Source organism: Physcomitrium patens, chromosome 6 (assembly GCF_059467195.1).
Source record: "Physcomitrium patens ecotype Gransden chromosome 6, ASM5946719v1, whole genome shotgun sequence".
NCBI classification, from domain to species: domain Eukaryota; kingdom Viridiplantae; phylum Streptophyta; class Bryopsida; order Funariales; family Funariaceae; genus Physcomitrium; species Physcomitrium patens.
The window spans coordinates 17,574,834-17,589,346 of NC_143415.1; the positions used below are offsets into that span (position 1 = coordinate 17,574,834).

General features: G+C 39.6%; 4 protein-coding genes across 9 annotated transcripts; 2 read left to right on the forward strand and 2 right to left on the reverse strand.

The window, feature by feature from the left end:
* Positions 1 to 1,234: 1,234 nt before the first annotated feature.
* LOC112283714 (voltage-dependent chloride channel 2, chloroplastic) lies at positions 1,235 to 2,236 on the reverse strand. The gene has a single exon (XM_024522757.1). The coding sequence runs from the start codon at positions 2,234 to 2,236 to the stop codon at positions 1,235 to 1,237; it is 1,002 nt and encodes a 333-aa protein (XP_024378525.1).
* A 2,599-nt stretch (positions 2,237 to 4,835) lies between these two features.
* Positions 4,836 to 6,741, reverse strand: LOC112283502 (uncharacterized). Of its 4 annotated transcripts, none has more exons than XM_024522249.3 (3): positions 6,607 to 6,741; positions 5,633 to 6,117; positions 4,836 to 5,390 (listed from the first exon to the last, which is right to left on the reverse strand). In XM_024522249.3, exons 2-3 carry the CDS (start codon positions 5,964 to 5,966, stop codon positions 5,095 to 5,097), a joined length of 630 nt encoding a protein of 209 aa, XP_024378017.1. In that variant the 5' UTR covers positions 5,967 to 6,117; positions 6,607 to 6,741; the 3' UTR covers positions 4,836 to 5,094. The 4 variants fall into 4 exon arrangements, with proteins under 4 accessions (XP_024378017.1, XP_090107562.1, XP_090107563.1 ...); XM_090251436.1 differs by having other exon boundaries at positions 6,532 to 6,680; XM_090251437.1 differs by having other exon boundaries at positions 5,633 to 6,347; positions 6,532 to 6,653.
* Positions 6,742 to 6,941: 200 nt separating this feature from the next.
* LOC112283505 (uncharacterized) lies at positions 6,942 to 7,729 on the forward strand. The gene is made up of 2 exons (XM_024522251.3): positions 6,942 to 7,077; positions 7,341 to 7,729. Exons 1-2 carry the CDS (start codon positions 6,969 to 6,971, stop codon positions 7,628 to 7,630), a joined length of 399 nt encoding a protein of 132 aa, XP_024378019.1. The 5' UTR covers positions 6,942 to 6,968; the 3' UTR covers positions 7,631 to 7,729.
* A 1,262-nt stretch (positions 7,730 to 8,991) lies between these two features.
* Positions 8,992 to 14,513, forward strand: LOC112283501 (dehydrogenase FPY6). 3 transcript variants are annotated; one of them, XM_024522245.3, is made up of 13 exons: positions 8,992 to 9,149; positions 9,717 to 9,871; positions 10,022 to 10,162; positions 10,552 to 10,600; positions 11,117 to 11,134; positions 11,354 to 11,469; positions 11,804 to 11,923; positions 12,275 to 12,325; positions 12,579 to 12,667; positions 13,002 to 13,062; positions 13,267 to 13,344; positions 13,588 to 13,698; positions 14,073 to 14,513. In XM_024522245.3, exons 2-13 carry the CDS (start codon positions 9,746 to 9,748, stop codon positions 14,205 to 14,207), a joined length of 1,095 nt encoding a protein of 364 aa, XP_024378013.3. In that variant the 5' UTR covers positions 8,992 to 9,149; positions 9,717 to 9,745; the 3' UTR covers positions 14,208 to 14,513. The 3 variants fall into 3 exon arrangements, with proteins under 3 accessions (XP_024378013.3, XP_024378012.1, XP_024378014.1); XM_024522244.3 differs by having other exon boundaries at positions 9,060 to 9,336; XM_024522246.3 differs by lacking the exon at positions 8,992 to 9,149 and adding an exon at positions 9,410 to 9,531.

The window sequence follows — 14,513 nt, forward strand, 5'->3', positions numbered from 1 at the left end:
ATTATTTCAATAAAAATTGATCTTTTATTCTTTTTAAAAACTGATTCTAAACTAGTTTTTTAAATGTTAATTACACTTGTACTTGCAATTTATGCTTTGTAATTGTGTGTGTACAAAACCTGTGCATGAATTCGTATATCTACTTGAGTGTGTATATTATGCATTTTGAAGTTTTAAAGCAACAAACTTTTAAGTGATACTTGGAACTTGTTATATTTAAAGTTATTATATATATATATATATATATATATATATTTGTATGTTTTTAGGAGCATGTTATTGTTTGTTTTTCTAAAATGATTCAAAAATAGAAAAAAGAAAATTATGTTAAATAAATATTAATTATTTGATTTTGCAAAATTTATTCAAAAAATATATAATAGCAGGTAGAATCAAACAAAGATTATTGGTGGGTGGAAATTTCTTAAAGAAATAACAGACCAATTATGTCGTGATGATTTGGAATCTATTGGAGGATATAACTTGCCAGAGGGGAAGGGGAATGAGAAAACAAAGTATGTGAAAAATATTAATATAAGCTTACAAAACCACACTAAGAAATCTATAGACTTATCTTAACTGAAGTGGCACTTGGGTGGACATCACATGGCTATACGGAGAAATGGCAAACCGTTGCTTTTAGACAAAAGAGTATGAAATGTAATCTGTGCTTTATCATGAAGATGAACGATGTGGGCACATTTGGTCAGGCCAGTTTACAGGGGCCGGTAATCAGGGCATCCCTTTCACAAGCTGTTCTACTTTTATCCTGCACTTCAAACCATGAGCTACTGAAATCTGCAGTGATGGACAGCGTGCGGCTTTAAGAGCAGGAGCACTGTGTTTTTGGCATGCCATTGAACATCCATGCAGGACTCCGTTCCCAGACGTGTATGGATAGAATCTAGTTTACATGATCCTCGTCTTCCTCGCACCTAAGCGAGTGTGAATCTCAGTGATTGAGCTGGGAGGATGGATGCAGTCTTTGAGCATTATTGGGGTTGAAACAATGTCGTAAAAATGAATTAGACCCGGTAAAGAGATCCCCGAAGTTGTCAAAGCAGTGAAGGTTGTGGTCGCGGCATGGAGATGGGCATCAAGTCGGCGTGCCGAGATGCACACGGCCATTGCCACACACTGCAAGTGCTAACCTACTTCCTCAATTTCAGTCTCGATCATCAGAACACAGACGTCAGTTTCAGCAGTACTTTTTCCAATTTCGGCACTTTTGCGATTACTTGAGGTTGATCATCAAATGATCGGCCTTGGTGGACCACTGCTGCTCGACGATGCCCCAAACTAATATCAAAGCATCCGTGTGGGCATTTGACAACCCCTCCAAAGCTGCTACAATGCCAGTGCATATCGTTGAGAGTGCCAGTATTGAGAACGGCTCTTCGATCATCACTCCCACTTCTTCAATGTAGAAGAGCGCTGCGCTGCTCACAAATGACACAGTTATAGTGTGCCAGCCGCAGGTTTCCCAAAGAGCGAATGGCAGAACCAGGTGCCATAGAGTTAGGACTCGAGACGTCAACCGCGTGTAGGCTACAGGAATTGGAGTCTTGAAGATTCGCTCACAAGCACCGACGTTATCGTGAAATTGGGTTATGTTCTTGTCCATTGCAATTCTTTCCCACGGGGTAATCTGGCACTCGTTGATGATGTCGGAGATGACTTGTAAGACCCAGATTGGGCGATTTTTTGAGTTCATAACACACTCCACCTCTTCCTCGTTCACAATCGTCGCTTCAAGCTCCTTTCGAAGGCAACCCTCTTCTCTCAAATGATGCATGAGACAGAAGGAATACGCCTTGGTGTAGCGAAGCAGGCACTGTAGTTTTTTAGAGTCTCCCGGATTACGAATCCACGTCAGAGCTTGCCGCGCCAAGTCTCTGGCCCGATTCACGTTCGACCCCCACGCCTTCCTCGCCTCGTCAAATCTTTGGTAGGATGTGTTTGTGCGGAACACCAACAGTAGGGCCAACACAGGACTAGTGAGAGTGAAGGGAAGGGTCGCAACTTTGAGCACGGGAAACCAACTTGGGAGAACACCATTATCAACACAGTGATTGATCACCGCAACGAAAACAGACACCAAAGTGCAAAGAAAAACAGGCGGACCGATTGCACGTATCAGTCCCGAAGATAGAATAGTGCAGACATGACGGACATGCCTCCACGAGGACTTGTGCTTCTTCCATTCGCCATGGCCATAGACCGAGTTGCGATGCATGATTCCTGCTTCCTCCTAATCACCTGAACCTCAAAGACGACTAAATGTTCTACTCGTGCACACTGCACTTATTCGCCGCAGGAAGGGGAGGTAGGGAGGGAGGGGATCACCCACGAGACACTTCCGAGGCTACACAAGGCAACCGCAACGCAGCGGATGTAGAATGTCGAAACTAGCGTAAGGTTGAGTTGGGTTCCGCTCCTGCTGCAGTTGTGAACGTGATTGTGGGTGCGATAGCTCTTTATTCCTGGCCTTCGACTGATATTGTACAAGTCTACGAGTAGGCCAGCGTTCAGACTGGAGTCTAAGAGCGTGACGACCAAGGTGTCCGTCTAGAGAGTGTGTGTGTGCGTGTGTTTCAGTCCAATGGCCCATGCGGGGAAAGGGAGCGTGCATAATCTGGCCATCTGATCAGTCAGTCCCTTTTCACGGTCTGCGTCGTGCTTTATCCCCACAACGAAGCCAATCACGAGTATAAGTTATTAGGGCTGAAGTCGGATTCTGCACCTTCATTCAACCCCCCCCCCCCCCCCCCCCCCCCCGCATAGCCTTTACGACTCTTTAGCAAGTAGTGTTCTTTGGTGGACTTATGGTAACACTATAGTTGGCCTCTTACTTCTCTAGGATTGTTTTACCCACCAATTCTTCATGTTCAATAATCCTTTGCATTTAACTTTGAGTACTTACTATTGAAATATGATTTTTTGTGATGGTCAAAATTAAAAGTTTTAGAACTTCAATTTAATTAATGTAATGGATGGCTTTTATATTGTTTTATATTATTTTTTGTTTATGAATTCTAATTATATCTCTAATTCAACTGATTTAATTAATAAATGTATATTAGGTAATGGTGATGGTATGCTTTACAAAATTTATCATAAATCCAATTTTATAGAAAATATAGAAATATATTATTTTGATGTCATTTATTTTATATTATTTCTAAAAATTAAGCTAAATTCACTCTATTTTATTTGTGCTATTGGAAATATAATTATAATTATTTATATAAAATATTTATTTAAAAAAATCAATTTTATAATATGCATGATGCACAAAAATTAGTCTATATTACGTCTTGTATATTCATTGCTAATAAAAAACAAATTAAAAAGACGTTCTCTTAATACTATTTTATTATTAAATATTTTGCACAAAAATTTAAGAGAATTATATATATATAGCTTCTACTATATACATTAGAGGCATTTATTTTATTTTAAAAGTAGTATGTTAAAGAAATAGGATTCTAAGTACTTATGAAAATGGTAGAAATTAATTGCTACAAGATATAGTTCTTTAAAAGGTCATTACAATAACAAGTTTGAAATGAAGGAATGATAAGTGTCTGTTGTAAAATAAAGTGGACAATAAAAAAATATATAATTAAAGTCCATAAAGTGTAGCTCTTGGTGTTATCCCCAAATGTTGAATCTCTCTCTACCTTTTTATTTAAATAGATGCACACGTCAAGATAGATACCATTGTCTCTAATATGTAAGACATATTTGGTTAATTATAATTTTTTTGATGTTTATTTTATTTAAATAAAAATTTAAAGTTGCTCTAATCACAAAAGAATAAGAGTAATAAATACATTAAAAAAATATGCAAAAAAAAAATTGAAAAAATCTTTTTAAAACTTTGCCTACTACTTGCAAATATGTTTTGCCACTAGTATTATTATATATTTCACATTATTAATCAAAATATATTTTTTGGTCTAAAATATCTACTTAAGTTTTTAAAATTTTTTTATTAACATTTATACATATTTTTTTACTTCACATTTTTATTTATTAAAATTATTTGTAGTAGTATATAACATCTACTAACAATTATTGCTATAATTTTATAAAAGAAATATCAATTCTTATGATCTATATGTTTTTTTTTTCATCTTCTTTATGTATTCGTCTTCTACTTCTATAAATCTTTTCATACCACATCCTCATAAATCGTTGTTTTATTGTCTAAAAAGTCATATTTGAATTTTATCTGTCTTCCTTCAAGTAAATGTGATTCTCCTACAACTCTTCAAATATTTATTGATGTGTTACAAGTGATTAATATTCATTTAAAAGTTGTTCATTCACTGCAACAAATATAAATAATAATTGATACTAAACTTGACGGAACCAAACTCAAGTGAAAATGCTTTCAAAGATATAAGAATTTGATTAAACAAATCAATTCAAATCAATCATTGAACATCAGCAATCTCAGTATTAAAGACTTCAGAAAAAACTGCATGAGATTCTTGAGATAAGAAAAGCATCCCTTTCGGAAGCAAACACAAGCGGTGCAAAAGACTGAACAGAAGGAAAAGAGATCGTGACTAAGACTTTCAATCGATCAGAATAAAGTAGATAGGATGGTTGCAGATGTGGATTGTTTTAGCAAGAGCAAAATGGCGTTACAACTTGAAAAAAAATGAGCTCAAACCCAGGCAAATTTTTTTGAGACATCACACAATAGTCACGAAGGTTCAAGTGCAGGCCACAAACACATACTTGTAAACGGAACAATAGTGTTTTTTGCGAGATTTAGAGGATGCTGTCTGTGCACCGAGAAGAGGGAACACAGTTTGGAGGGGTCAGCTGAATTATACGCCACTTAATTGATTGCTATGAAGGATGCCACAATTGTCATACATGAGAAAGAGAGAGAGAGCAAACCATTTCCATTCGGACCCAACGTGCACAGATTCTCATTTTTTTCTTGCTGCCGACAGCCTCGTTATCTACGCCACTGTTTTTGTTTTTGTTTTTGTTTGTTTTGTTTTTTTTTTTTTTTTTTTTTTTTTTTTTGCTTCTGTGTGTGCTCTGAGCATGTTCAAAGCAGATTCGACCGGCCTATTCCAGGTTTGTGTGTCGAGCCCTCATGCTTTCTAAAGTTTCGCCAAGTTCCCTCCGCAACAGAAACACGGCGATTTCGAAAAGTATGAACATGGCGCCTTCATAAACGCTCCCCATCGGAAGAATCTGCTCTTGTTCGCACTGCTTATCGTGTACATCAGCTGTCTGTGATTGATCGGAACCCTTGGCAACTTCGTCGTCGGCCATGGTTTGTGCTGGCAAGTAGATCCTTCTGTGGGCAAGGCTGGGCGCCTTGCCTCCTGGTTGCGCTGTCACCACTGCTACCCTTGCGCCTGGCATAGCATGAAACTGTCATCACTGATGAATTACAATACACTGACGGAAGACATGTAAGCAATGTGAGCGTGGAACGTCAACATTTGAGACTCAAGCTCAATGTGGAGTCCTTGGGTTGGTGATTCTAAAGAGGATCGACGCAGCAATTACAACCTCATTGTGCAAGAGTACATCTGCCTGCACATCATGAATGCTCCAGCTTCTTGAAGGTTTAGGGTTCTGAGGATAGGCCTAGTACCTGCGTCTTTCGCAGTCGTGATGAGCGCGTCGATACTACTGAACGACCCTGGCCCAGCACTAGCGATGAATAGGTCGCCTTCACCAACTGGCGGGCAGGTCATGTCCCCCAGACAATGAGCATTCAATCCCAAATGGTACAAGCGCATTGTGAACGCCCGCATCATAAGGCCCTCTCTTCCTACTCCATGTAGCACAATTTTCCCTTCCTTTGATTGAGCTATTTCCTTCACTAGGTTTGATGCTGAGTTTTCTACTCCATTTTCCCCTGAGTTGAAAACTCGCTGTATCTCCCCTAATACTTGTGCCGCCATGGAGGCCACATTTTCTGCCATAGCTCTATGTTCAGCCTTTGAGAAATTTCAAAATCTTTGTCTCAACGATGCGGTCGCAACATGCTGTTTCTCACAAAGACGCTTTACTCCATACCATTGCAACAACCCTTTCCTTGGTGTCTTCTCTTATTAATTTATTACTTAGATACACCTGCAAATCGAATTCACAATAGCTTCAGTTTAGAGGTTTGCCAACAGCTGGTCGACTATCCTCATTCAGATGTGTCACGCGAAGACCGAATGCAATTAGTTCACAATGATGCTGAAAGGCTCTTGCAATCCTGTTAAAGCATGTAAGAGACCCCAGATAAACATTACTCCATCGCTTGCAGGATTTCACGCTCCTAAGCAAAGCTCAAATCGAGACAAACCAAGCAAATCCTGAACCATAGCTCAAATGGAAAAATTTATCAGATACCTTGTTGCTGCACTCCTTCGAAACAGACCCTAAAGAAAGAGATTTCAAGATTCAACATGCTCCATCTCGGAAAGAAAGCGGAAAAGAGAAAAGAAGAAGACGAAAAACAAAAACAAAATCAACAACAACAACAACGAAGCCACGAACCATCGTCCTCAAGCCAAAGCCAACCAACAAAAGCTACAATCCAGTGCGGAAATTCTTCGGCGAGACTCAAAAAACCTGACGACGATCCAATCTCTTCCAGTACAGCACCGCGTGCACACGAAATCTCTTCAAATTTAAGTGATCAAATCCCCATCCAGACTCAATGCGCGCACATGAGAGTCGCCGAAACATGAGGCAGCCTTTCCTTCGGATCTCATCCAACGACATCGTGAGGAAAATGAACCTTTTTGGAGCATTCATCCTCATCCGCACCACTCGAACTTTTCGTAAACAAATGTGTTGTATTTATGCATGGTATTCATACATCGTATATAGCGGGTTATCCACAACGAGAGTGGCTGATGAGAATGTATAGCTGTGAGTAAGAGCTTCAAGAAGCCCCGAAGCCTTGCAAGTTTGAAGCTATCACGGTGGCGATGGCGCTTTCTTGCAGCTCTGCCCTGGTGGGTTCTCTCTCCTCGTTATCACTCTCTTCTGCAACAGCCTCAAACTCACAGAGGGTTGTCGCATCTAGTCCTCTCTTCGGTAAGTCATCCTTTGATTCGTTGCTTTCTTTACCTCAGATTCATTGGCCCCTGGTTGTGTACTGTGTTCCTGGATATCCCTGGGTGGGTTTTCTCTGCTAGTCGAGTAAGGGGTTCGATTGACGTGGTTGCGAGGCTATTTTCGAGGTGGGTCTATGTGTTCATTTAGATGTTAGTTCGAATTGGAGTGCTATTTTCGTGGGGGTGTGAGCTTTTAGACAGTGCTATGTTACAGTCTTGACTTGGAATTGGGGTTTGGGTCAGGTAATGGGATTGCTTTGAAAACGGGATTCAGCAATGCGCGTGTTAGGGCTGCCGAAGTCGTTGTGAGGACAGTGGTTGTCAAGGCTGCTGGAGACGAGGTTGTGGCCTCCTCGAGTGATGCTAACGAGGAGCCGGCGCCTGCCATTACTACTATGCTCTCTGAATCTGAGCTGCTGAAGAGGAAGGCAAAGAAGGAGGAGCTTCGAAGGAAAAGGTTGCTGAGGAAGAGGAAGCTCAGGAAGAAAGGGAAATGGCCTCCTTCCAAGATGGCAAAGCTTAAAAATGTCTAGGTTATGCATATTTCTTCCCATGCTTCTTCCAGTGATTGTTCAATGCTACGTCTGTTTAATCAACTTACCTCGGCAGTTCTCTTTCTGATTTTTTTCTCATTTTTATCTCTCTGGCTTTTTGAAAGACTGCTGCGCAATTGAGTTTTTGTCGAGTAAGAATGAATGTGAGCATAAAGAATAACTAGTTGTTAAGGATAACTCCTCAGAATGGTCGTTGTATTCTTATGAAAGTCCGAGCTGCACTTGAGAATTGATGAAGTTCTTCAAGAGCATCGTGAAGTTAAAGCATGTCTCCCATTTTATAACGACCAGTGTTGGGTGGTTTGTGGTATTCAGCATTTTTAGTTGGAATTTTCGCCATGCATGTTTCCCAAGTTGCTTATTTCCACAATCAAATTTCTTCCAAAAAAAGTGAGGTGGAGTAAGATAGCGACCACGTGTTGAGAACTGATGGAAATTTCTAGCATGCTTTCTATCTTCTGCAGCTTAAACTTTTCCAGTTTTATTTTGTGTAGAAATCTGTGAATCGATCTTTGTATTGGGTGAGATACTAATACAAATGATAGAGAATGGTTGAATTCATTTCGTTGTGATCAATTCCAGAGCATTTTTTTTGGTAATTACAATTAACTGTAATATGTAACATATTACCCGTATAGCAATTTCAATAACATAATTCCTCATTTTTAGGCTTTTAATCTTGTACAATTAGTCACATAACATAAACAAGTCAAATGTCCTAGTAGTATCTGCAACGTATTGTCAACTACAAGTAAGACGATTAGACCACTCTCCTGCAATGAGTTGAAAACAAGTACAGTAATTATGTACATTTTGCCATTCCGGAAGAATCCTTTTATTTCGGGAACATTGATATTTATTTTTTAGAGTTGATTGAATAAAAAGTTATTTGGACATGAACTTAATAATTTGATATGAAACGGTTTTTTTAATCTTGTGTGATAAAATCTTCATGTACGAAGCGTTCTTGCAAAGTAAATCATCCTTCAAAAGTTTCCGAAATGCCAAATCTACACATATAAACATGTTTCTGAAACACGATATAAACTTCAAAATCATCACTGAATTGAAAAGAAAACAATACAATATTATGCCTCAAACTCATGCAGCCAGCTCAGTTCACAAGCTTATTGAAAATGCTTCAAATTAATCTGTTCATATAACATCACAAACTTTGTTAGAACAAGGACTACAAATTTACTACCGACAGCTCTTCAGTCTTCAGCGAGGTTTCACATCCACTTTAATTTTATCCGAATATTTTTGATGAAAAGCTCAGATTTTGATGCGTGTACAGAAAACACAAATTCTCACCAAAGATGAGGTTTTTTTCTTTCATATCTTTTTATTCTGTTCTTTCTGTCAAAGCCTCATTGTCTAAATGACCAAATCAGCAATTCCACCAGGTCGATCTGCAAGCTGGGGTCAGATCTCGCGGCAGATTGTCCTGCCAATCATCAATCTGCCTTCGTTGTTTGTCGACACTGCACAAACGCTGGTAACCCATCTAAACTAGATCTGGTTTTTTGCTGTTTTTCTGACCTTCACAGCGTTAGAATCGTGTTTGTTTGCTTCGGTGTTTCGTTATTTGAATGCTGCACTTTGTGGGTACCTTCAAGGCCGTGCGTTTTGCTGGGAGCTCGTGTCCCGATCGTTCTGACATTAACAGAGATTTCATTAAAGCGGTGCGGATACGCTCTTGTCTTTGGATTACTTTGAGGCAACGATCTGATGCTTAGGGTGAAGAATGAGTTTCTGCTTGTGAGGGTAGTCTTTCAAAGTTGGAATTTGCAGTTGATTCGTCTCACTCTGTCCGGTGGCCAGTGCAACTTAGTGGTGGTGTTCTGCGAGAGCTTAGTTAAAATGCGGCATTGCGTCAAGTAATGCATGTCGTGGCCGGACCCTTGTTCATTACATGAAATGTTTCGTTCTTTTTCGCACTAATGGTTGGATTGAGTCCGTGGTGCGATTGAATGATTGGTTTTGAGCTTATTCCAGTTTTCATTGCCGGTGTTAAGTCTCGGGTAGCGTTTTTAGTTCTGAATATGCTGGAAGCTGGTTACAGAGTTTCAGAGGAGCATCGAGGTAGCAGCAATGGCAGATGGGATTCCTGGTTTGGCTCTGTTGGGTTCAGGCATATTTGCCTCAAGCCAGTATATCCCTAAACTAGGAGAATTGGGTGGAATTGTCTCCTTGAATACTATTTGGAGTCGATCGGAGGTAAATCCTATTGCTGAATGTACCCTGCGTTGATTCGATACTATTGTAAAGTGTAGAGTTTTCCAATTTCTTCGTGCAAAGATTTGTTGGAAACGGATGGCATCTCTTACCCACTTCCGATTTGAGATTGACTGTGCTTCTGGATACCAGGATGGAGCAAAGAAGGCCTTACAGTTGGCCAAATCATATGCACCCAACGCAGAGGCAAAGTGGGGTCAAGAAGGTCTGGAGTCCATACTTCAAGACAAATCAATTCATGCTGTCGCCGTAGTTCTCCCTGCCCAACACCAGGTTCGCTAAAAGTCGAGACTGATTGAATGCTCTTACTGTCTATGAGTCTTGCACTTCGGGTTTCTACGTGTCTACGTCTTTATTGAAACTTTGCAGTCAATTTGCAATGATAAAAGTCCAGGTAAACCTGACCTCCGATGAAAATTATTTGCAAGCTGAGCTGGAAATAGAATCAACGCCTGTTTATTCTGTATCGGTAGGGCCGTGGTTTAAACGTTTTTGGCTTTCAAGGGTTAGACAGCATCTATCAAACTTTCTAATAGTTCCTCAGAAGACACTTACGCATAGACAATGGAAACGAGCATTGTCGGCACTCTAAAATATGTGAAAGTCTTGATTGACTTAGAGAGTACTAATAATCATTTCAATGATAAAACCTCGCACTGCAGCTGGAAATTGTTCTGCGAGCATTGGAGGCAGGGAAACACGTAATACAAGGTGAGCACACGCTAACTCAAGTAGATTCAAGACTTTCTTTGACAAAGTGTCTTTATATTTGGAAGAGAAAGCGTCTTTGGTTGTATCGTATTTTTAGTATTTTGGGCGAACCATTTCAATCATTAATTAGATGAACGTATTTAAACATAAACCTTTTGACCAGATGGTCAGAAATACAGGCTGTTTGAAGTCCTTGAAAATTAGAATTTGATGTCGTCCAAGAGACGTGAATAGAGTCTTACACCTGCTCAGATAATGGGTAAAAGGATAGAAGTGGGAATCGTGATACTCTCTTGAATTCTTATGTATTTTTACATCTACTTAAAGACTACTTCGTCTTTGCGATTGTCACCTGAGGTTGTGACAGGTAAGAAGATTCTTTAATTCAAGGATATGGTTAGACTTTTATGAATATGCAACTAAATAGAATGTTCTGCAAATCGTTCGAGGATGATACGATGGGCTGACAATCCTTCTGGCTGTGTTTTCTATCCATTTGTGATACTTGAAATAAAGAGAAGCCTGTCGGTCCAAGTAAGCACCTTCAAAATCCCAAACTTAAACCTGTTCTTGGAATGAGATTTTAGTGCTTTTGCTTGATTTGGTGTCTTTGCGTTCATCAAGGGCTTAGTAGGTATTAAATCTCGAGTTATTATCCTCCGACATGAATTGCTCTACTAACATTCAGAAACGACCATATTGCATTGTCAGTTACTTTTAGACATTAGAGAATTTTACCATATTTCTATTCAGGTGTTGCGGATGTGCGTTCGGCTTGGTCAGCATATCAAGCTCTTGCGAAAAACGATACGAAGCTACCTATCTGGGCTGTAGCAGAAAACTACCGTTTCGAACCTGCCTTGATCCAGGTTGCTCACGTCAATATCTCGCTACACTGAGACATGCCAAGCTAAATCTTGCAAAAATGGAACCAATTAGAACATTTACATCATAATAGGGGAAATTTTACTGGGTCAAATATGTTGCGAGTCAAAATTGTGTTTACCTTTTCAGTTGACGATGTAACAAAAACTCCCGTTTTTCTTTTTTCCATTCCTTTTGTTAATGCACTATAATCTAGTCAGATTGCGGATTTCGTTTGCTTTTCCTTCTTCATGTGTTGTTACTCTCGGCATTGGGGAATGTTGTGAAACAATAGTAGACTATGTGGCCGTACTTATTCGGGGAGTATTGGAGAATCAGGCTGGAAAGTTTGTGAAGGAACTAGGTCAAATTATGGGTGTTCAAGTGCTGATAGAAGCACCAATGAACAGCTCTAGCCCCTACTTTTCAAGTTCTTGGCGCCGTGAAGCAAATTTTAAGGTGCCATACCTCTGTCCGATGCAACATTTTGTCAGTCAGATCATGTCGATTTAGAGCATGTTCATAGGTGCATTAATTTACGCAGGTGTTTAACTTTCCTGTTTCAATTCCTGTTGATTGACGCCTGCATATTTCTTGCTAGTGAAGTCTGCTCGATAGCTTGAGCAATTTTTGAGATTTTAAATTTTGTATCTACCCGGAAAATTGTTTATCTTCTGTGACGATGATATAGTTTTCGTGCTATTGTAATAGCATTGTTTAATCAACATATGAGACTGGATAATGAGCACATAATGGCTGGATTGAGCAAACCTTTCTTTGTTGCAGCTTTCTGATTCTGCGTTGATGTAGGGTGGATTTATGCTCGATGGAGGCGTACATTTTATTGCTGGATTGCGAATGGTCAGTGTAAACTCTACTTTCTTTTCTATTTTTTCATCTCTAGATGAATGCCGTATTACACCGTACTCATCCACTTCATCACCATTGATGAGTTACGGATAGCATTCACAGCTATACATCAGAATGTGAATGCTACGATCTGATTGGTAATTGCAATCTTGCCCAACTATTAGAACTGAAAACAGATGTATGCTCTTGTACACCGAAAGCAAGTGTATTTCAAGTATTTTAAACTACTTTTCTTGTCATGCAGATCATGGGCTGTGAGGTTGATTCTGTGTCAGCCACTGTGTCACATGTTGACCTAACTCTACCGCCTCCAGATAATTTGTCGGCTTTGATGTGAGTTCCAAGAATGTTTTCCCACTGTCTTAAGTTCCTGTATTGTTTACTCAACCAGAAGTCGATCTGCCGTAGACAGGCTGTTTAGTCCTCATCTACGAATTTCTGAAACAATGCAACAGCGATACTTTGTGCATGAATTATAGTCGTAATTGTACATGATGTCAACTACACTTATATATATATATATATATATATATATAGACATACTGTTAGCTGTTTGTAGAGGCAACGATTCGGTCGATGTTCAGGAATTTTCCATGTTAGAGACAACGATTCAAATGCAAGTTTCCGACTTACTATGTACATTGTGTGATGATTATTGATGCACCAGACAATTACAAAATGGAACTGCTGGAGTTGTGTATATATGTTATTCTGCAAAATCAAGAAAGGTAATTCTGAAGTGCATATCATTAAGGACTTTGTTCTGCTCCAAGCAGTGAAAGTATCCGTTATTTTGCCTTGAGTTTGTGTTGGTTACTTGACATTCCGGACTGGTGCATTCATCAAGGTTTCCATGTCTTTGTGGAGACAAGTGATCCTAGAATTACATGGTCCGGTGAATCAAATGATTAACTTACCCTGTATATGTGTAGATGATTTGGAGAGTGGTGGGTTCACTCGGTACAGTGGAGGTGGATCGCACAGTGCAGAATGGACAGCATGGTTACAAGGTATAAATGCTTTCTCCAAATATTGGGACATGTTATTGTTAAGCAAAGTGAAATCAACACAACATGATTTTGTCTCTGTAAGAGCAGAAGCATCCCACCTTAGGTAATCAGTAAGAACGATTGTTTTCGCTCGACGACCTGTGAAAACACCCCGACTTTTTACATACGAAGGTCTCTTCCCAACTTTCAGTTCATATACGAATGTCTTCTTTCTCATGTATGTATGCTTTTACCACATTGCAGACTACCTACCAGCCTGCAAAGGGGGAGATCCAGGAGGTGTTTTGTCCTTTTGCTGGTGTGTATGAGGAGCTACGAGCCTTCTCCGAGGATGTGGCAAGATGTGTATTTCAGGTAAACTTTCTTCTGCTGTGGTTGCGCTTGTCACAGAAGGATTATAGGAACAGGTCTTGGTACAGTATGCATCCATGCTTGGTGAGCTACTTTGGATGTTCATAGTGATACTTGTACACTAGCAAGCTTTTGAGGTGAGCTACTTTGGATGTTCATAGTGATACTTGTACACTAGCAAGCTTTTGAGGTGAGGATTCACGATCGAATAGCAGATGCAAAGCTGAACCTTTATCTCTGCCACTGGGTAAATAGGACAACTATTTCCTTGCCTGAGTCACTTGGGCAGTTGTATTTTTGGACCACTTCTTGCTATTAGAGATGCTGAAATAAAAAATAAAAATAAATAAAAAAAACATGTTGGTAATGAATTGCAGGGACAGTCAGGAGAGGAAGCTGACAAGCGGAGCTCAGTTTTGGAAGCCATGCGCGATGTGGCTGTAATTGAGGCCATGTTTCACTCAAGTGACTCAAAAGGAGCTCCTAGTGTTGTTGAACTTGAGCTTGAATGACTTGTTATTTTTGAGAGAATGATTCTTATTTGGGTGGAATAATTTCGATACCCACCTGCCCCCCGCCTGGAGTATATCTTCTCACTAACATCCAGAAACACTTCACTTAAGACATGTACCTTTCATTTAATGAGGTGTGTTGGTTGTAGCTGTTTGATTGTCCGCCATATATATATATATATATATATATACACTTATCTGTGTGATATGTAGAACAGTGTCAAGCCAAACTTTTAAAATGGCATTTCGCATGCTTCTAATGGTTGACTTTTTTGATGTTTTTGAATGCACAGAGATTTAATTTTA